At 44.9% G+C, this 23071-nt stretch overlaps 1 protein-coding gene across 1 annotated transcript; it reads right to left on the bottom strand.

The window, feature by feature from the left end:
* Positions 1 to 13770: 13770 nt before the first annotated feature.
* Positions 13771 to 19396, bottom strand: LOC144938168 (toll-like receptor 2). Its single transcript, XM_078865934.1, has 2 exons — positions 19350 to 19396; positions 13771 to 16653 (listed from the first exon to the last, which is right to left on the bottom strand). Exon 2 carries the CDS (start codon positions 16651 to 16653, stop codon positions 14209 to 14211), a length of 2445 nt encoding a protein of 814 aa, XP_078722060.1. The 5' UTR covers positions 19350 to 19396; the 3' UTR covers positions 13771 to 14208.
* Between the last annotated feature and the right edge of the window lie 3675 nt (positions 19397 to 23071).

Genomic DNA, 23071 nt, shown 5'->3' with positions numbered 1-23071 from the left:
TGTCACCTACAAGTCACAATGAGTATTCTTATTCAGTGATGGATGAAGGAAAACTGCTATAAAGCATTCTCATATTTGCCTGATGATGAAGCTCTTGAAAGGCAAGTGAAAGTTGGCTGTAGGATAATTTCTGTTTCGGCCTGGAAGGCCAACCGCAAGTTCCAGCGGTCATTTGGCTTGGATGTGATCATCCGAATTTGAATCTCAATGTGGATGACTGCTCTTTGGTGTTAGCTTCTGTAGAATCGTCCTTGCATTTTTCTCATTGCGCAGAGCAGGAGACCATGGTGATTTTTGGACACAAAGCAGAGCTCTGGGTTGTACTCCTGTTTCCATTGAGCGGAATGGAAACTGCCTCCTTGTTTAGGGTCTTATTTTATATTTATGGAGAGCGCCTTCACTCAAGGGTTGAAAGGCAGATGCGGATCGTTTAGCAATGACAAGTCCATGAGTGGATCTCCTGCATCTTTGTGGCGTAGCGCCATTATGTGTAGAAAAAAAAGGGGGGGGGGGGTTATTCGCCATGAAAGTTCGCACAGACAAGGAATTTACTATGGCAGGAAGGTGCATACATTCAACATGTAGGAATCTTAAAACTTAAATAAGTGGTATACAGTCTAACTATACTAAAGTTACAAAGTCTAACTAATACTAAGGGGCTAAAGTATGTAAAGTTTTGAATAAGTATACAATATAAAATGTAAATTAGCCGTAATATACAATCTTCAAATACAAAAATACAAATCGGGTAACATGTTGTAAATATGACAAGGTGCAATTTTGTAGATAAAATGTTAAAGTAAGTGTAAAAGTCATTTTAAGCCCTTGGCCTTGCTGAAGAGGCCAACAGCGGATGGGAAAAAACTGTTTTTATGACGTGAGGTTTTGGTCCTGATGGACCGCAGCCTTCTGCCGGAGGGGAGTAGCTGGAACAGAGAGTGTCCAGGGTGAGAGGAATCAGCCACAATCTTCCTCGCTCGCCTCAGGATCCTCGAGGTGTACAGGTCCTCGAGGGTAGGCAGATTGCAGCCAATCACCTTCTCAGCAGTGCGGATGATATGCTGCAGTCTGCTCTTGTCCTTGGCAGTGGCAGCAGCGTACCAGATGGTGATGGAGGAGGTGAGTATGGACTCAATGATGGCTGTATAGAAGCGCACCATCATTGTCTTTGGCAGGTTAAATTTCTTCAGCTGCCGTATGAAGTACATCCTCTGATGAGCTCTCTTGGGAAGGGAGCTGATGTTCAGTTCCCACTTGAGGTCCTGGGAAAGAATAGTGCCCAGGAAGCGGAAGGACTCCACAGTGTTGACTGGGGAGTCGCACAGGGTGATGGGGGTGAGTGGAGCTGTATTCTTCCTGAAGTAAGTCCACAACCATCTCCACGGTCTTAAGAGCTCAATCTTAATTTTGGAGCTTTCGTGACTGCAGGAATTATTCTTTGGTTCTTTCGGTAAAGTCACGTATAAAGATAAAATAATAAATTTAATAATAGCATACGACGTTTCGATTGCAACACAAGCAATAATCATCAGGTATAATGAAATAGCGACAAAATCTAACCAGAAAACTATAGACAGACATATAAGCAGACAGATATCACCAAGATACATAGAGAGAGAGGAACACAGGTACAGAGAGGGGTGATCGTCTCTGTGGGGTGGCCTTAAATCAGGGGTCCTCAAACTTTTTAAACAGGGGGCCAGTTCACTGTCCCTCAGACCGTTGGAGGGCCGGACTATAGTTAAAAAAAACTATGAACAAATTCCTATGCACACTGCATATATCTTATTTTGAAGTGAAGAAACAAAACGGGAACAAATACAATATTTAAAATGAAGAACAAGTAAAGTTAAATCAACAAACTTGCCAGTATTTCAATGGGAACTATGGGCCTGCTTTTGGCTAATGAGATGGTCAATGTCCGGTTCCATATTTGTCACTGCTAGTCGTAACAAGTGATGCAAGTGTGCATCCGTTAGTCTAGATCTGGTTGGAGATTTCAAATGTTTCATTCTGGAAAAAGTTTGTTCACAGACATAAGCGCTGCCAAAGATGGTTGCCATTTTGAGTGCATGGTTCCTGAGATGAGGATATGTCTCAGAGGGGAGAAATGCATAGAAATTATGAAGGCTGCTTGACTTGAATGCGTCTTTCAGTCACAATTCTGCAGTTCAGCCAGTTACATTTGGTAAATTGTATCCACATTTTCAATGTCAATAGAAAATGGGTTACGGAAAAGCTGTATGTCCTGTTCATGGAGATGAAGCTCTTTAAATCTAAATTGGAACTCCTTTTGCAATTTTTCCAGTGAATCCACACATGTTTTGTTTGGGAATGCAACCAATGGTTTTTCCGCTAACAGATTTTGAGTTGTGGGGAGATGGCATAAGTTTTCCTCCTTCACTTGTTTGATGAGGAGGCCTAATTTTACTTCAAATGCTTTGACATGTGATTGCACATCACAGATGAGCTTCCCCTTTCCTTGAAGTTGCACATTGAAATTGTTGAGTAGCTCTGTTACATTTGTCAGAAAGGCAAGGTGCCATTTCCATTCTGCATCATTGAGCTCTGTTACTTCTTTGTTTTTTGAAAACAGAAAAGCTGTAATCTGTGGAAGTAAGTCATAGAAACGTTTCAAAACTCTCCCTCGACTCAGCCAACGGACTTCTGTGTGGTACAGAACATCTTCATAGTCAACATTTAGCTCAGACAGAAATTCCTGAAATTGTCTGTGGTTTAGTGCATGAGCTCTAATGAAGTTAACAGAGTCCCACTTCAGTGATTTACTACACAGCGCTTGTTGGTGGATGAGGCAGTGTATGGCTATTGGATGAGAATGGTTATGTTTGTCCATCTCTTGGTTAATGCGAGCAATTACTCCTTTCTTAGACCCCACCATGCTAGGAGCACCATCAGTTGTCACACTGGCTAGTTTAGCCCAGTTCAGCTCCAAACCATTCACAGTTTGGCAAACCTTTTCATAGATATCCTCTCCTGTAGTTGTTCCTTTGATGCTTTGCAGTGCAGCAAGCTCTTCTGTGACTTTGAAATAGTCATTCATCCCACGAATAAAAATTTGAAGTTGTGCAGAATCACGAACATCATTGCTTTCGTCGAGTGCCAAGGAAAAATAGGAAAGTTTTTTTGTGGAGTTTTGCAAATGCTGATGGAAATTGTCTCCCATTTCTTCAATCCTCCGTGTAATTGTAGGTCCTGAAAGACTCACTGTACTAAATAAATCGGCCTTCTCTGGACACATCTCTTTGGCAACAGAAAGAAGGCATTCTTTAACAAATTCTCCCTCAACGAATGGTCTGCCAGTGCACACTATTAGCTTGGCAACTTGAAAACTTGCTCGCAGTGATGAAATATTTAGCTACTTCTGCTTCACAAAAGTATTTTGCTGAGTTGTTAATGTATTTTTCAGTTTTTATATTTTATCTTTTCTCACTTCTCCGACCAAACAATCATATTTATCTTTATGTTGAGTTTCATAGTGTCGACGTAAATTGTATTCTCTGAATACAGACACTATATTCTGGCATATCAGACACACATCTCTTTCCTTGTACTGCATGAAAAAGTAATCATAAGTCCACTGTTTTTTGAATATCCTACACTCCGAGTAAATTTTTCTCTTTCTTGACATCATTGTTTCCTAGGGAGTCAAAATTGATATTAGTAAAATACCAATATATATACAGCGCTACAAAAACAATATACCAGCAATAACTTTGCCCACACAGAGACATACAGACTGCACTGCCCATCAATGCAGTCTGATTGGGGGAACTCCACTTTTACCCCAGGCTCACACTGGTGCGGGTGCCATTAAAAAGTTAATTACACCTGCAGTTTTGTTCACAGATCGCAGCCCAATGAGTGCTCACCAGCGCAGCCCAATTAGTGCTCACCAGCGCAGCCCAATTAGTGCTCACAAGCGCAGCCCAATTAGTGACCATGGGCCGGATAAATGCCCTCGGTGGGCCGCATGTGGCCCGCGGGCCGTAGTTTGAGGACCCCTGCCTTAAATAGACAGAGGGGGGCGGAGGCAGCGAGAGGGAGGGGTTAGAGACAAAATTTACATGTCAATGAGTACGAGATGCGTAGAGAAGTACGCAGGCTTAGAGGGAGAAAGAAACACTAAAATTAAATAACCTAGCAAAGTATCGAAATGTTATGTAAAACGACACAGAGAGTCGGTCAATACACAATTAACGCATAGCCTGGTCGATTACGTATTTCAAAGATTGCTAAGTTAGAATTTAAGTGTGAAAATTCCAAAGAAAGACAAAACATAAAAACAAGAGGAACGGAGACACACAGACAGAGCAGAACCTAAGAACGACAAAAAACGAGTATAGACAGAAAAAATTATACTAAATATACAGGCAGAGAGAGAGAACAAAAAACCCAGAGAGAGAGAGAAAAGGGGTAAGGAAGATCTTAAGAGCATTAAGCTCCAGGTTGTTCTGGCTACACCAGGTCACCAGGTTGTCAGCTTCCCACCTATAGTCACTCATCCCCATCAGAGATGAGCCCAATGAGGGTGGTGTCGTCCGCAAACTTCAAGAGTTTGACGGACGGGTGACTGGAGGTGCAGCTGTTGGTGTACAGGGAGAAGAGCAGAGGGGAAAGGACGCAGCCCTGAGGAGATCTGGTGCTGATGGACCTGGAGGCAGAAACTTGTGTTCCCAGCTTAACGCACTGCTTCCTGTCAGACAGGAAGTCTGTGATCCACCTGCAGGTGGAGTCTGGCACGTTCAGCAGGGAGAGCTTGTCCTGAAGCAGGGAAGGGATGATGGTGCTAAAAGCCGAGCTGAAGTCCACAAACAGGATCCTGGCGTAGGATGCTGTCGAGTCCAGATGCTGTAGGGTGAAGTGGAGGGCGATGTTAACTGCGTCATCCACACACCTGTTGGCTCTGTAGGCAAACTGAAGGGGGTCCAGGTGAGGGACTGTGATGGCTATGAGGTGTGCCAGGACCAGGTGCTCAAAAGACTTCATTACCACGGAGGTAAGGGCGATGGGTCTGTAGTCATTTAGTCCTGTTGGCCTTGGCTTTTTGGGCACAGGGATGATGATGATGATGATGGAGGACTTGAGACAGGCTGGTACATGGCATGTCTCCATGGAGGTGTTAAAGATGTTGGTGAACACCGGAGACAGCTGGTCCGCGCAGTGCCTGAGGGTGGCTGGAGAGACAGAGTCCGGCCCAGCTGCTTTCCGTGGGTTCTGCCTCTTGAAAAGTCTGTTAACTTCTCCCTCCTGAATGGAGATGGTCGTCTCTGTAGTGGGGGGCGGGATGGGGGCCTCTTTGGTGGGAAGGGATAAGTCAGGACAGTCCAATTGTCTTTCAAATCTGCAGTAAAACTCGTTCAGGTCGTTGGCCAGGCGGGAGTCGTTAGTGGTGTGGGGGGCTCTGGGCTTGTAGTTGGTGATCTGCCTGAGCCCTCTCCAGACAGAAGCAGAATCGTTAACAGAGAACTGGTGTTTTAGTCTCTCTGAGTACAGTCGTTTAGCCTCTCTCACCGCCTTGCTAAACCTGTTCTTCGACTCCTTGAATCTGTCTCTATCCCACCAGAGGCGTAGCTAGGGGGGGGCAGGGGGGTACATATGTCCCCGGGCGCCAAGGTAAAGGGGCGCCAAAATGAGGCTTACAACGCGGCAGCCTGAAACTACTGCACAAATCTACACCTCAACCTAAAAGTTGATATATCCCGCCACACACAGCCTACATTTCATGTAATTACATTTTGGTACGCGCGCCTATTAAGAACTTACATGGAAGAACGTCCCAAACAACAGACAGGCGCAGTCTTTCAGCCTTAGTCACTGGCCTGTGTTTTGGTGGCGGAAACTACAACGGCCTATTTTTAGTTCTTATTAGTGGCACCACGCTCCAGGCGGCTGCAGCAGCCGCAGCAGCCCACGCACGTTCAATTACATCATCATGGTTTAAACGCCGACGAGCGAACGGAGAGGAAGTGACTCGTTCGTGGCTATTATATTCACCAATCAATAAAGCTGTTTACTGTTTCTGTTGTCTATTATTTACATCATCGAGTTCAAACTCACGAGCTTCGTTTGAGTTAACAAACGATTTCAACAAGTGGAGACAACGAGAAAAACTAAATTCTCATGAAAACAATCCTAGCTACCGCACAGCTTTTACTACATGGAAGGAAGCCGAACGAAGGATAATTGATGGTACTGGAATTGACGCAGTGGTTCAAGCTCAGATTCATTTGGAAAAACAACGTTGGCGAGATATATTGCAAAGAATACTCACCTGTATTAAGTTTCTGGTTTCACAAAATTTAGCACGACATGGCCATGAGGAAAATTTCAATGCGGATGAAAGAAAATGTTGGAAACTTTCTCGCACTGATCAAACTCGTTGCGCAGTATGACCCATTGTTAGCAAAACACGTACAGCACGCAGAAGAAAATCTGGCATCAGTTTCTTATTTGTCACCGGAAATCCAGAATGAATTTATCCACATACTTGCGTCGACTGTAAAGAACCAATTGTTGAGTGATATCAGGAAAAACAAGTACTGCGGTATCTTACTTGACTCAACTCCTGATCTAGGACATCGGGAACAGCTTTCTCAGGTCATAAGATTTGTGGATGTGGATTTTCAAACTAAAAAAGTAACTATCAAATAATCATTTTTAGGTTATATCGAGATACATGCAAAAGATGCAGCAAGCCTAGAAAGAGTCATCGTCGAGAGACTGAAATCTGACAACATACCTCTAGCCGACTGTCGGGCACAATGTTATGACAATGCTGCTGTGATGATTGGGCATATATCCGGCCTTCAACAACGAATATGTGACAAAAATCACAGAGCATTGTTTGTCAACTGTGACAACCACAGCTTAAACTTAGCAGGAGTACACTCAGCTAAACAGGATCCACTTATCGTCACATTTTTTGGAACAGTTGAAAGTATATATTTGTTTTTCTCTCGTTCAACAATTAGTTGGGAAGAGTTAAAAAAAGCTGTGCCCATCACAGCAAAGCTGGAGTCTGAAACACGCTGGAGTACACGATCAGAAGCTGTTAAAGCTATCTATGAAGGACTGGATGTACTAGTAGGGCTGCTCGACAAATTATCGGAGGACGTAACTATGACGCCTGAAACCAGAAGTGATGCAGAACAGTTACAGGCATGCGTATTACATTTTAACTTCATAGTTTTATTACATTTCGGGAATGTCATTCTTGGAAAAATGTATCGTGTTCAGAAGCGCTTACAGGATCCTACTATGAATTTCAAGGAAGCAGCAACTGATCTTGAATCTTTGGAGCATGAATTTGTCAAGATTCGTGATGATTTGAGCCAAGTTGCCGTAGAAAACGCCAAAACAAGATGCACAGCCTGGCGGATCGATGTGGACAGAAGAATTAGGCGACGTCGGAAGATGCCAGGAGAACTGGCAAGAGATGCAGGACTTTCAGCAGAAGAAGAAATTGTGCGCGTTATGAAGAGCATATTTTATCGACTTCAACAGGAGATGTCAACACGGTTTTTAGGACTAAAAGACATGAACACTAAATTTTGATTTCTGCTGGACGTCAAAACTCTTATATCCAACACAGATGTCGATGCAATTCGTCGAAATTGCACAGATTTTGGAAATTTCTATGACACCGACATCAATGGCCACGAACTTTTCACAGAAATTGGAGATTGCAAAATGTTGCTCAGTAACCGGAATGAAGTTCTACCAGAAGCTCCTTTGGATCTTCTTGGTTTTATTGTGTTTCATGTAGACGACATATTTCCGAATTTGCGAATTTCACTGCAAATGTTATTAACAATAGCCGTTTCAATTGCAAGCTGTGAGCGGTCGTTCAGCAAATTGAAACTTATTTAGTCGTATTTGCATGCTTCAATGGGACAAGATCGTCTCAGCGATCTTGCTCTTCTTAGCGTTGAAAGAGAAACATTGGAAAAAACAGATGTTGATTACGTGATTGACCAGTTTGCGACAGTGAAATAAAAAATGTATTCTTTTGTAGACTGTCAACCAGTCTACGACAGTGACTGAGTGGGCCATGTAATATAATTTCTATAAATTTGCTTCTTTAAATACAATGTTTCATTAAAATTTAAATTGTTAGTCCTTATTCGATGTAATAGGAAAATGTGATTAAACGGGGGGGGGGCGCCAATTTTATAGTTCGTCCCCGGGCGCAAAATATCCTAGCTCCGCCTCTGATCCCCACTCCTAAACGTTTCCTCCTTCTCCAACCTCAACCTTCTGAGCTTTGCTGAGAACCAGGGCTTGTTGTTGTTGAAGTTCACCCTGGTGCGTGTTGGAATACAGCAGTCCTCACAGAAGCTGATGTACGACGTCACAGCCTCTGTGAGTTCATCCAGACTATTGGTAGCAGTCGTGAACATATCCCAGTCAGTACATTCCAAGCACGCCCGCAAATCCTCTATAGCCTCACTGGTCCACTGTTTAAATGTCCTCACAGCAGGTTTACAGCTGTTGTTAAAGTCACCCACATTCCGATTGCTGGGCTGCACTAGGGATCATTGTAGTTGGTCAAGGACTCTTCAGTGTTTTTTCCAAGTTGGCAACTGACACTTGGCCTATTCTGATGGTGATGGCCGATGTTTTGTTGGTGATTACTCCTGTCACCTTGTGTAGTCTGTAACACCTTGCTTGATGTAAGTGATATTGCAGACACTCCCCATCAACACACAGACAGGTATGGGTTCCAATTCGTTTAATCCACCTCGGTCACACACAGCTCCCTTCATATACTGCTATCTCCTGTCAATCATATCACTCTGATGTCCCCACCTATCCCCACGGTCCCCTCTCCCATCCCCTCATTCCTGTTACCTCATTCCCAGCCACCAATCCCCTATCGTCACATCTCGGGAACACGTCTCATCTCCCGCCACCAATCAGATCGTGCTATCGCAGGGTTACTCCCAGTCAAGTAGGTGCAGGGATTTACGCCGGCGTGTAGGGGGTAGGGAATGCTGATGTGGGGACCATTATGGATCGACCGTGGCAAGGCTGTATTTCGCATGGTTGATCGTGGAAATTTAGTGTCTGATTTTATAGTTTGCGAGTCGGTTGTTTTCGGCATGGGTTTCTTGGAGCGCAACAATGGCGATGTTTCTTTGATGTAAACGCTCGGCAAGTACACCACACTTTGCACATGAGGCCTTCCACATTTAGTTGATACACTCGGGAATGCATGTTCCACTCTTCTTGAACTGGTCTTGCAGCCCTTAAAAGACCATTTTTCAGATGGGATGTTTACGTGCTTGAAATCGAAAATATAAACGGGATATACATCTATAAAGATTTCCAAAAAGGCCGAAATAGCGTTAGTCGTGCGATGACACACTTAGTAAGTGGTCTGCGTGAAGGCAAACATCTCCCACCCTGGCAATATCACACAAGGCTAGCAATGCCACAGTTCCTCCCATCATTTAAAAATGGTATCCTTTTAACTAGGAGTTCCATGGACTTCCCTTGCTATTGTTTTGCTGCATCTTTCCATTTCTCTTTTCCATCTCTCCCTTTTTTCCCCTTATTTTCTTCATCCTTCCCCCCCCCCACCACCCATTCTTTTTATGATGTCTAACGCCTGTCCAGTCGTTTGAGCATGGATGGTAGTAATTTAGTTCTGGCAGTAATTCAGTTCTGTTTTACGCCCCCCCCCCCTCCTTTTGATGGTTGTTGTGGAAAGTGAACCAGGTGCGGCCTTGAGGGCTGTTGGACTCGCCGGGAATCCAAGGAGGTTCTAGATTTGAAGCTTTCGTGACTGCAAGGATTCATACTCTTAGGTCTTTTTGGTAAAGTCACGTAGGTAAAAAATTAATAATAAAAATTATATAAGAAATAATAGGGGAACATTTATATATTTCATATCAATTATTTTATTTCTATTATTTATTATAATATAATTTATTATTATTTACCTTTTTACCTACGTGACTTTACCGAAAAGACCTAAGAGTATGAATCCAAGGAGGGTTGTTTTTCTCGCTGGGCTCGTAGTTGAGCCCAAGGTTGGCTTTGTGCGGTTTCCCATTTCCGTCCCGTTGTGCTTTGGTCATTGCGTCCCAGTTGGGATAGTGCAGAAATGTCTAGATGCCTTTATCCTTCACCGATAAGAATGCCTGATATGATGGGCTCGAGACTACTCACCTGACCTCCGTGAATAGCAGCAAACCTCCCGGAGGGTTTGGTCTGATACAGTGGACCGTCTTAAATATGTCTGCGGTATAGAGCCCAGCCCCTCAATTGAAACAGCCCTGGGGGGCCTGAAACTTCACGGTGTTTAAAAATTCTAGCCTGCATTACTGTAAACCCTTGACATTATATCTGCGTAGGCCACTCGGGCAAACTGGAGGGATCATGGGCCTTCATTGAAAGTCTGGCATGATAATATTTTTAGCCCTCGGCTGATCGGAATATTTCGCCATAAGCTCGAGGGTGAGGAATGAGAGTTCGGAGCCGGATGGTTTCCACCCCCGCGGAGTTTGTGGGATGTGGATCCAGGGAGGTCGAGGGGGGAGGAGACGAGTTCTTGGGGTATTGCCCTCCTTCCCCCCATCTGAGGATAGACGGGATTCAGTCACCGCCCCGCGGGACTTCTGAGGAGGGCAAGTCTACTTGGTACGTGTAGGCTTCCCCCTACTTTTGTCCCTCATACCTTATTTCTCCCTCCCTATATGATAACAGATGCTTCTGCTCGTAGTCCTCACGTGTGTGGGACAGTAACCCCAATTTCATCCCAATCTATGGACCCAGGAGTATGGAGAATCGAGCCTTAGTCCGTGGAGTATTTGTACCCAACACCCCCCCCCCACTTGTTGTGGTATGCGCCTTATAAGGGGCTCTTGTTTTTTTGCAAAAAAATCTAAATGGCATCCTTATGCTGCATTTAACCTTTACCAAGCTCGCTTTGCGGGTGTGTCCAAGTTGCACACCCCAAATATTTTATTCCTCCTGTGGTAATATTTATATCCATACTTTGTATCTTCATTGAACATTTCTAACTTGCATTTTCTACTGAACTGGTTAAATGTCTATAAAAAGTCTCGAACATGCAACAGGCCTATCGACCGCTGAGCATGAAGCTGCGCGGTCCAAATATCGCTGTTCGAGTGCGCAGAATGATTGTCACCATGAGCTGCTGAACCAAGATGGCGACAATTGACAATGGAGTGTACCGGCACACACGTGTGGGTGGGTGTACCGGCAGACACGTATCCGTCAGCGCGCAGGTCATCACAAATGATCGGTGTAATCATAGGTGCCCCTTTGAAGTAATGTGCACGATCTATTACCAACCAACGTACTTGTGAAGTTTCTCCCCGAGATTCTAACATTTGTAACGCGCCACTTCTTCACAGATTCTCTCAATTGAGTCAGCGGCACACCATTGTTATACCTTATTAAAGAAGGCAAATGCTGATCCAAAGATTGCAGTGGCTCTGCAACGGTCCGCCAGCTGTATTTGTTCACCTGAGGACGATCGCTTGTGTTGCGATCGAAACGTCGTGGTTTTTTTACCTTTTTATTATTTTCTATCTACGTGATTTTACCGAAAGAACCAAATAATATGAATTCCTGCAGTCACGAAAGCTTTAAGTCAATATTTAAATACTACATTACTAAAGTTCGTTTCAGATGCTTTCTTAGCTGATCGTGGAGACATAACACTACTTGGTCTACTTGACATGTCTGCTGCTTTTCACAAGGTCAACCTGATCCACAGCGATTAGGGTACGGCATAATTCTCGTACCTCTTGAGATACTTGCATTTCCAAGCCCTAAGCGCTCAACTAGTGAAGAGTTGCAGGCTCCTATTTACAGACTTCTGAAGGTCTCTCTGCATATTCTATGTTAATGCCAACTAAATTACCATGTGAGGAGATTGTGGTTAATAGTATCTAAGTCTGGCCTGGGAAGAAACCACAGAAATGGTGCAGAGCGTAAGGTCAAGCCAAGTCGAGGAATGTGACTGTGTTGACGTGCATGCTAGCATCTTATGAGTCCCCATCACCTCGCTTGCTCGTCCCCACATCCTTGTTCCAGCTATCTCCACTATCATTCAAGGCTCCAATCTTGGCATGGGAATGGTCACATACCCCAGGCCATGTTACTTCTGCAGAAATTGTGGGTGAGACATGGCACTACACATGCAGCATATACGAATCGAAAATCATTGATTCACACAAGCATGATTCAACGCATGTATCGTGATATGAGAATTACATTTTATTAATTGGTGAATCGTTACACGGCAACTTATATGCATTATCTTGAGATTTTGTTATCCAATCAACCTGGCTTTAAAAAAGTAGATCCCAGAAATCAGACCGGTTCTCAGAAGAAAAGGAGGATGTTCCAATGTTACACCTTTTTTTTAAAGAAATCAAGTCAGGCCTTCAAGGATGAAAAAGGGAAAGATTCTGGGCTAGATGGTTTATCTGTGAACATCAGAAAAGCAGGACCAAATTCTGAAACAAAGTTATCAAAATTCACAACTGCAATCAGAAATAATTACTGAATCTTTCCCTTATTCAGCGTGATTGATTAACCGATTGGAAGAGCTACAGACATATTAGCCTCAGATATAAATTGTAAAAAAAGATTATTAGAAACAAAATCATGAATAACATAGAGGACATCCAACGAGCAAGGTCCACACGTTTAATCCGCCAAATATTAGTTTCAACTCAGCAGTAAATTGATTAGAAACTCTTAAACAAATTTACGTACTAGATTCAATGTTTAATGAGTGTGCTACCTTCTATGATATGATTCTGAAACAGTCATTCACGAAATATTAAATTTGTGCAAAAAAGCGTGGATATAATTGTGCTTAGAATTACATGGAGAGTAAACGCATGGATTACAGCATCTATGCAGGTTAATTACATCCCAAATGTTAACACAAATTAAGTGGGCTTTTGTAGGACACGTCAAGAATAATAACAGAGTGGTAGCCAAGGAATGTGGAACACACCGGAAGGATGACCACCGATTACATGGAGCGATTAGATCAGCACGCAGGCACTGGGCGGATTGTCACATCGCAGGGCTGTGTGAAGTGGCGTAAGCTTGGGGAGGCCTTTGTATTGACCAAGGCTGATAATTTCATTGAGATCTGATGCTATTAAGGCCCTTCAATAAAACGTGATAAGATTCCAAGAACACAGGATGAGATGTTACTATCCTTTGTGCAAGCACTTCCAAGAGTTCATGAACAGTGAGCCTGGTGAAATTTGGGGAGCGCATCGTCAGTAGTGTACCTTTGGTTCCTAGGGTGTTTCGGCCTTTCACACTATACACCCTCCCCAAAGGCGGCCAGCGACAGGGTGATCAATCCTACGCTTGCGTCCCATTCCCAAATAGTCATAGGAGTTGCCTTGTTGTTGATAGCCAACAACCCATGGGACTATGCATGGCAGGGGCGTCCTCCTCCCTGAGTCAAGCATTGTTGACCGCATACCTCCTGGCCCTCTCACGTCGGGGCCCAGCTGGGGTCTTTCCTCTTCATCCAGAGCCACTGACTGCTGCCTTCTGCCGCCTCCGATACAACTCTGATTGCCGAACGCTGGCTCTGGCCCTTAATTCCCAGGTCTCTAAGCAGTCTGGTTGTAGATGTTGCCACAAAACCTCTGCAGCCCACCTCCACTGGTCGGACTTCTGTGTTCCAGCCATGATGCCGTGCTTTGGCAGCTAGATCGGCATAGCGCAGATGTTTTCGCTCATAAGCCTCATCTACTGAGTCCTCCCAGGGTACTGTGAGCTCAATGATGAAGACCTTCTTGAGCGAACAGGACCAGAGCACCATGTCAGGTCTTAGGGTGGTGGTTGCGATCTCCGGAGGAAACACAAGTTTCCGGCCAATGTCAGCTAGCATTTTCCAGTCGCGGGCCAAGCGCAGCTGGTCTCGCTCTAATGGTGTAGAGCCGCTCTTCGGTGGTGTAGCCCCTTCCCGGACAAAGGTCGTCCGTAAGGGGTGTGATGCTGCTGGGGGTGGTAGGGAGTTGGTGGCAGCTCGTGTTAACGTCGGCAATTGGAAAATACGCACGAAGCATGTTATTATTTACGTTATTTATTATGTGCAGTAAATATAAGCTTTCGTTTTGTTGGTTTTGACATCTCTTGATCAACCCCACTGGTTACCCATGACACTGCATTGTGTCACAGGTATGGGCTCGACTGCAGCACTGCATTGAGGCTGGCCCAGAATACGGTGTGCTTGCTCTCCTCTGCCGGCCATTCTAGGTAGGTCTTGTTGTTGAGGAGGCGGCGGAGTTTGCAGAATTTGCTTGGCAACGAGTTCTTGGGCAGCGGCTCGAGCAGCAGCAGAACAAGCGAGTCTTGCTTCTCCTCCACCATGTGGTGCTGCGCAAAGTACAGCTCGTAGTGACACCACTCACTGTTCACAAAGTTCTTGGAGAGGACGAACAGGGTCTTGGACGACTTCTCGATGCACTGAATGATGTTGTCTACGATCCAATGTCCAGGGGTGAAGTCTCGCTCGTGGATGCAGAGCCGCAGGTCAGGATTCGAATGCTCAAGTGTCGGCACCAACATGTTCTGCACCCACTCGGAGTCCAGGTGGCTGTAAGAGATGAATGCGTGATACTGGAAAGGAAGATCCTCTTCTCCTGAAATGATTGTGTATCTCCTTCTCTTTGCAGACACCCAAATGAAACCCATGCGTATGTACCATATGGCATCAAAATAATGACCAATGCCGATGACAAGGGCTATGACGACCACTGTAACAACAACACTGAAAGAAATTACGATTCTTTTGTCGCAGTTGAAAATATTAGGGTTGAAATAATCAATTTTCTTGCCAGCAAGATATTTTGGGTAGCTGCATGTGTAATCGTGTGGCCAGCCATTTAGAAGTGTCTTATTAAAATGTTGTCGGAACCAGTAAAGGTCACATATGCAGTAAAACGGATTGTTTCCCAGAGTGATTGATTTAATTTGCTGGAGGTCCTGGAAAGTGCCTTCGCCAATGATGCCCACAGCATTATAGTCCACATATAGAACCTGTAGAGATCGGGATTGTACATCAGAAGAAATATACTGAATAAGATTCCCAGTGAGATGGAGCTCCTCTAGAGATATTGCATCGGTCAAGATGTAATTGGGAAATGTCTCCAATCTTGAGTAGGAGAGGTCCAAAAACTTGAGGCTGGCAGAAGTGCAGATTACAGACTCTTTACTGATTTCATTGTTACGGAGGATCAACCTCTCCAGAGAAGGTGGCCACTTGCACTCATAGATGTAATTAATGCCATTGTAACTCACGTCCAGTGAATTGATGCGGGGCATCAGGGATACCATTTGGGCTATTGTTTTGAGATCTTTGAAATAATTATGACTTATGATCAATTCAGTGGCTTCCGGAAGGATCACCGTGTAGTTGCAAGGGTCCCACCAGAGGCCATTTTCAGTGAGAAGGTTTCTGGAGAAATCTAGCTGCTGAATAGCCTTGATCTTCAATAGAAAGCAGGGTACTTTGTTCATGCCCGTGTTTGATATCTTTAATTGGGAAATGTTTGGAAACAATGTGTTATTAATAACAATCTTTGGATATTCCATTTTTGTGTGAAATACCTTGTCTATCACTATTCTCTTGATCGGCGCGAACCTGCTTACATTTTTAATTCCTAGAAAATGCACCATTCCCGTTTCAGTGTATGTACAGTTTTGAAACACCGCAGTGGTTACTTCGGACAAGTAGAGGTTTTTAACAACATTGCTTACTTCTTTATCTGTAAAGTTTGTTCTGAGGAGCTTGAAATATTTTAGTGATTTACAGGGGTCCAGGCCTCTGAATAAATCGATAGAGCTGTTTTGAAGAGGGGAAATCAACATGTTGCGTATTTCAAGTTCACTAATTTTGTTTTTGTTGTGGTCTGTCAAAATTTTTGATAAAACGAGTGGGTCCTTGTCAACAGAGACGTTCGTGGTCAGTTTTTCCAGAGAACCCAAGTGGACAAGAGCCCCAATCTCGTAAACCCAAAGAGGTGAACCAGTGTTCAAGGTCAAGTATTTTAGGGGGACGCTTTCCAGTGCTTGGAAGTCAGACGCATTTAGTGCTGTGGTTTTTGACGTTCCGATGGTGAGGTCTCGTAGGTTCGACATTCTGGAGAAGTCCTCTCCCAAAGCAAATGAGGTGTAGTTGTTCATAGAGATATTGAGAACTCGCAGGTTTTGGAGGCTTGCAAGAGCCTCTCCAGGCTTCTTTGGGAGGTTGTTCTGGCAGAGATCCAGATAATATAAACGTTTCAAAGTGGACATTGCTTGGGGATGTATCTTCTGAATGTGGTTATAGGACACGGAGAGAACCTGCAGGTTCGGAGTACTGGAGAAATCCCCGACTTCAAGAGCCTCTATGTTGTTGTAGGACAGGCCGAGGTGAGTTATATCAGCTGAGAGACCCCGAGGCACGTGTGTCAGCCTACGGTCTGAACAGTCTGCGATTCGACCCTCGTCTTGGAAGTGGCAGTGCGGATCAGGATCATTCATCTCTCTCAATGACGCTTCTATAAACCCCATTACACAGAGGATTACAGGAGTGCACATCAGCATTCTTCTGGCTATCTTGACTTTAAAAGCCATCTGTAAGAGAAAAATGCAGGCAGACCTTGCTTAGGTTTTAAATCTAAATACATCTAAACAGCGTTTCTAAGTGAGAAGACACAACAGCACAGGCCGAGGAAACGTACCCGCCTCCATCATTCGCTCACCCAATAAGAGTGACGAACGCTGTGAGCCAACCAGATTCCACCTTCAATGATTCGATAATGACGAATACATTTTTTTGAAAATTATCGATTTTTTTCAATGAAATTACAGTGCTTTTAGGCAGATGAGCACCCATGAGACCAGGATAGAGTATCAGTCTCAACCTAAAAGAAACCTCACCACAGACATTTATAATGGGGGCATCACTAAGACCCGGGTTGGGAGCGTAGCAGCTCCAACCTCGTCTCCCACCGCTGCCTCGTAAGAGTTACAGTAGAATGCCCTCGTGAGTACAGTATATAATACAGATGATCATCGATTATCCAGGATGCGATTATCCGGCTTCCAACATTATCCAGCGGCCCCCGGCCTGATTCGAGGCAACAGGCAAAACCACTCCAAAGGCTGTACGAGTCCGGTGATCGGCACCACGTGCGTAACAAAAAAAGAAGTAGCTATGCTTGATTTGTCTCAAACATATGCAGTGCATTGTACACTACATGCAACAACTTAAACAATGAAAATACTGCACTATATACATTTTTCATAACTAATCTAACCTATAAAAGTAATTTTTTGTCTGTCCGTCCGTCTGTCCATCTGTCTGTCTGCGCACGCGCGCTTGCGAAGTATTTGGCCCTCAAACCGTGGGGTTTATGTAGAAAAAAATTGCAAAGCAGCACGCCCTAAGCCCCGTTGTGGGCAAGCGCTATATTTTTTTCACATCCGTCACCTTTCAATTAGTTAAAAAAGCATTTTCTGTGCGATTTTTCGTTATTTAATTATTTCCACGTGCTCCTCAAGCTGCCCGGGTGTTGCCCCTGGCAACGCACACACGTCATCGGTGGACGGTTGGGAGATTTCTCATTCACGTTCAGAATGCAAACGCTGAGGTAAATTCATCAAAATGTCATGTCCTCTTCTCCCCCCCCGCGCCCCAATGTGTGCACTTACTACTATAGGGTCGGTAGATACTTATATTATAGCGCTTAGATAGTATTATTGTAGTGCGGGGTGGGGAGATGGTGGTGGGGGGTTAGCGGCCCAGCCCGCAGCCTCAGCCAGCTGGGACTAGGCCTCACCACGGCATTCTGTCAGGTTAGTAGTTTGTGCTATAGAGTCGATATATACTGCTATAGAGTCAGCATGTACTACTGTCGTCATAGCAGGTACCACCACAGTCAGTATGCACTGCTGTAGTTAAAGCAGGTACCCCCACAGTATGCACTGCTGTAATAATAGCAGGTACCACCACAGTCAGTATTCACTGCTGTAGTTACAGCAGGTTACACCACAGTTAGTATGCACTGCTGTAATAATAGCAGGTACTACCACAGTCAGTTTGCGCTGCTGTAATCATAGCAGGTACCACCACAGTATGCACTGCTGTAATCATAGCAGGTACCACCATAGTCAGTATGCAATGCTATAGTGAAAGCAGGTACCACCACAGTCAGTATGCACTGCTGTAGCAATATCAGGATACCATCACAGTCAGTATGCACTGCTGTAGTGAAAGCTGGTCCCACCAAAGTCGATATGCACTGCTGTAATCATAGCAGGTACCACCACAGTCAGTATGTGCTGCTGTAATCATAGCAGGTACCACCACAGTCAGTATGCACTGCTGTAATAGCAGGTACCACCACAGTCGGTATGCACTGCTGTAGTGATAGCAGGTACCACCACAGTCAGTATGCACTGCTGTAGTGATAGCAGGTACCACCACAGTCGGTATATACTGCTGTAGTGATAGCAAGTACCACCACAATCGGTATGCACTGCTGTAGTGATAGTAGATACTGCTATCGAGTTGGTAGATACTGCTATATAGAGTTAGTAGATACTAAAACAGTCAGTATATACCACTACGGTCAGTAAATACTGCTACAATCAGTAAATACTACTGTACAGTCAGTAGCTACTACTGGCTCAGTAGATACTGCTGTGCATTCAATAGATACAACTACAGAGTCTCTATTGTAGGTAGGGTATGTAGGTATATATACCTACGTGGGGGTAAATATATATATTTTGAGGGGGGGGTCGACTATTTTCGCTAACCTTTTAGATGAACCATTTACCCCCCACTTTCTTTAACTTTTTGGACTCATGCAAGCCTCTTAGAATTGTGTTGGTGGAGAAATGGACAAATGGCCCACCGGGCTTTCACAATTGCTTATTATCTGTGTATGTTTTTAAGAGAAGTTTTTTCGCCCGGGCAACGCCGGGTACTTCCAGCTCGTACCTCATAAAACAGATTTGAGCCTGCGTAGTCCTCGGAGTGACAGCCACCATGCATGAAACAAGTATTAGAGGCTGCTGTAGCGCTACATTATGGTCAGCAGAATGCAACGCAGAAAAACACCGTTGTACAGTACTATGCTATCACGTCTATGTCCCCCACCTTCAACCAAGCAATGTGCCTACCAAACAACTGATATGTGAACCTACGAGCAGACTGCCCGGCTTTCATCTTCCATGCAAATAATGAGCAGTACATAACCGCAACCACACAGATCACGGAAGATACCGAAACCGAATGCACACGTGGCGAATAAAGGACTCACCTTTGTGTGACAGCGGCTAGGGACACCAAACTATAGAGCAAGTAACTTCGCACTTCCCCAAATATAAATTTGAAGGCAGGATATCTGAAATTCACCAACTCTCAGACAAAGCAAATACATTTTTTATTCACTTAGACAACTGAATCTCTGATAGTTTTTCGTTGGCCAAAGGAAATAATATGTGCTTTTTAAAATTTAAATTGACTTAACAAACACAATCTCCACGACTTAGGGGAGTAAGCTTAATTTGAAATGCAATGGTGATGGAACATTTTCACGTTGAATTCAAGTCAACAACTCATGGCAATGCACTTGAGTCGACATGAATCTGGCTCCTGTGATTGCAGCCTTCTAGCAGCCAACTACATCAACTCTATTAGCTGTGGAACAGGCATTTGGGTTAACAGATTAAATGTACAGTACATGTACAGTACGTTTGCTATATTCATCCCGAAATGATACAATGCATAAAGTAAATTACCTTTATGTTGAGGAAGTTTGTGATGGTTAGAGAAAATGAAAATAGGGCTAGAAGATAGCCTTGATGTCACAGTCTCCTGGAAGAAGCTACTGCTCCCAACCTTTTATCTGCAACCACGTTGCTAGAAATGAGGAAGTCTGTGCATTTCCAAGAACCAGAATTAATATTAATCACTCTCGTGTCCTGCCAACAGCCGTGTGGTTTTTTCATAGGCGGAGTTTGACTTATATATTTGGATTGGCAGGGGACTTCATAGCATGTTAATTTCTGCATTGTGTAACACTTCATTGTCTCTGCGATCATAAAACAGAATTTTAAAACCGTACACAAGCACCTTTTCATTTTTATTTTCAGTTGTCCCAGCGCACTGCGTGGCCAGGAGAATGATAGAGAAATACTCAATACTTTTATTAATGGGTCGATCTATCTTCGGAATTTACAACTTGTTACTAGCTACACTTACATTGTTAGAGTGTATCTGAAATCACAAATATAGTTTACGTTAAAAAAAAAATAACTCAGGGTGATGATATAACGGGTCCTATTAAAAAGGTGATTTTAAGACTCCTGTTCTAAAATCACGTTGCAAATAGGACCTATTATTTCATCACCCTTAATTGTTTTTTGTGTTAACCTAATTATTAGACTTTTTTTAACAGCTACCACTTACCAACATTCGCAAAACAACAAATTCTTAAGTAAACTAAACCGAGCAGCATCATGTCCTCCCGTCTTGGTTTATTTTCCTACAACCGCACGGCTCATTGTGGATTATCACTTACACGTTAGCGTCCACTCTCATCATGTAGGCTGTTGTCAAACTTGAAAAATAATGTGGTTGCACATTTTGAATCACTGTATGCAAATACCACGGAAAGGAAGAGCAGTTGGGTTCTGGTTCGCTTTGTCCCTCACATCAGAAATCGTGGTTGCATATAATTTCATCATTTTTAATCTTAATTGTAATTACTGAAAATAAATGAATAAAGATGCCCTTCCCAAAACTCCGCCCATGGGTTTTTTTCTCCATTTCAAACGGTGGATAGACCATGGCTCATGATGTGGCCTGGTCCGTAACTCTGATGAGGTTCTCCAGACTGCATGACTCCGTTAGGAACCTGCAGACCGATCAGTGTTACACGGTCTTTGTTTAACCCCAGATACACACTCGTGTTGACCTTTAACCTGCCGACTCCTACTTAGAGGCGATTTAAAGATCTCCATGTCTCTGAGTCATTTTATTTGTGTCTGCATTTGCCACACGAAGTCTACATCAGCAGGGAGGGGAAATTGGTTTGCCTTGCTGCCACGGCGGGTGCTTGCCCAGGGCAGCTCCTGCCTCTGCCAGGCCCTCGTGCGCCATCATCTCTAGTCTCTGCTAGCAACTCTTTCGAGGGCACATTGCGTGACACTCTACCATGCTGCTGGGCCTGGCGGGGAACTCAATGGCCCCACCTCTGGTGGGTTTCCATCTCTTCCTCAGTGTCCTCGTCCCCAGTATAGGACAGTACTTCCTCCGAGCAACGCCCTCCTGGAGGGTACTTCCCCCCCTCATCCGAGTGCACCGGTGTGCGCCACGAATTTGCGACCTCTGACGGCACGGGCATGGCCTGGTCTGGTCTATTAGAGGGGGAACCGCTTTGTTCAGGGTGCAAATTACTCGTCGGTGGCCCCTCTGCACGTAGTGTGAGCATGGCTTAAAATTGTCCCCTTGCCCCATGCACACACGCCCAATACCCCTTCCCCCTGAGGTTATGCGGCCTTCCCATGGCTCACGGAGACGGTTCCTCGGGGTGAAGTCTCTGTGCACACCTCGCCGGTTGCAGGGAGGGTTTTATAAATGATGGGTGTCCTGTTCCGGTCGAGCCCTCTTATAGAATTAGCTACTTGCCGAACAACAACAACAACCGCCATTCGCCACTAAGTGGCGGTGACGTCACCACGACGCTTGTGCCAGGCTATGTGCACGTTGAAGCCACGTGAAGTGTCGAACACCCGCTGGCACGAGGTCATGGGGCAGACCCAGATGCCAAGGGTCGACTGACTGGGATGGCTTGCTGATGCACCTCCTGTGCCCCCTACTGTGCCAACTTGCTGTGCTTTAGCCACCCGGCGCTCTACTCGTTGTTGTGAGCATCGCTCCTCCGCCCTCTGTTGTTGTTGGAGGGCGACTGCCTCCAACTGCCCAGTAGCATCCTTCATGAGCTTCCTCCACAGAGGCCAATCTTGACACTGCTGGTACCAGTCATCGGCAAGTCCACTCAGCTCCACATCCTCGTGTACCACATTACTCCATCGATTCTCTAGCCCATGCCGCGCTGGTTTAGCCCCCTCTATCCGACTGAACAAAAGCTGTTAAGTTATGCGGTGGCTGGGCATGCGGGCTACATGACCCAGCCTTGCCTGCCGTAGGAGCTCACCGATGGGACATTGTCCAGATCCTTCAAGGATTTGTGAGCTCCTCACACAATCCAGCCTGGTTAAACCCAGGATGGATTGTAGGCAGGCCAGCCTAAATGTTTCTAACCGGCGAAGATGTTCAATTAGGGGGGACCACGTTTCGCAAGTGTAGAGAAGGGAGGGAATGACTGTGGCCGAGAAGATCTGAAGCTTTGTGTGGAGCGACAGACCAGGTAGCTTCCACAAAGCGTTTCGCAAGCGATGAAAGATAATGCCGCTCGACTGATTTGGAGTGAGACCTCTGCTGTCAAACCGGAGCCGGTCATGAGCACACTGCCCAGGTATGGGAAACTCTCCACTCTCTTCACAACTGCCCTATCACCAATTGGGAGTTGTGGGGGTGGAGTGTCCGATGGTACAAAATACCCAAGCAGGTGCTTAATTTTGGTGGGGCTGATGGTAAGGCCCCACCTCTTAGTGACAAGCTCCAGGTTCAGTAGCAGCGCCTCCAACTCATATTCTGAGTGAGCAGCAATTACCAGATCATCGACATACATAACATGGTTGAGCAATAGAGAGCCATCCCTTGACCGCACCCGGGCATCGATCAGCTTCCCATTGTATCTGTACCAGATGGAAATTCCTCCGGTACAACTATTGAAGGCTTCACGAACTACGTGGTCGAAATAGATGTAAAATAATGTGGGAGCCAGAGGACATCCCTGTCGTACCCCAAAGCATCGGTGGATACCACTGCAGGATACGTTAAGCAGGCCTGTGTGAGGCAAGACACGCGCCGCTCACACTGCCAACAGCGGTGCAGGAGGAGCGCAGTACCGGG

The sequence above is a fragment of the Lampetra fluviatilis genome, chromosome 2 (assembly GCF_964198595.1).
Source record: "Lampetra fluviatilis chromosome 2, kcLamFluv1.1, whole genome shotgun sequence".
Classification (NCBI taxonomy): Eukaryota; Metazoa; Chordata; class Hyperoartia; order Petromyzontiformes; family Petromyzontidae; genus Lampetra; species Lampetra fluviatilis.
The sequence above is the reverse complement of the archived record's forward strand: the minus strand, read 5'-3'. Positions and strand labels throughout refer to the sequence as shown.

Excerpts from the sequence above, each read along its gene's own strand:
- LOC144938168 (XM_078865934.1), bottom strand. The coding sequence starts at position 16,653 with ATGGCTTTTAAAGTCAAGATAGCCAGAAGAATGCTGATGTGCACTCCT.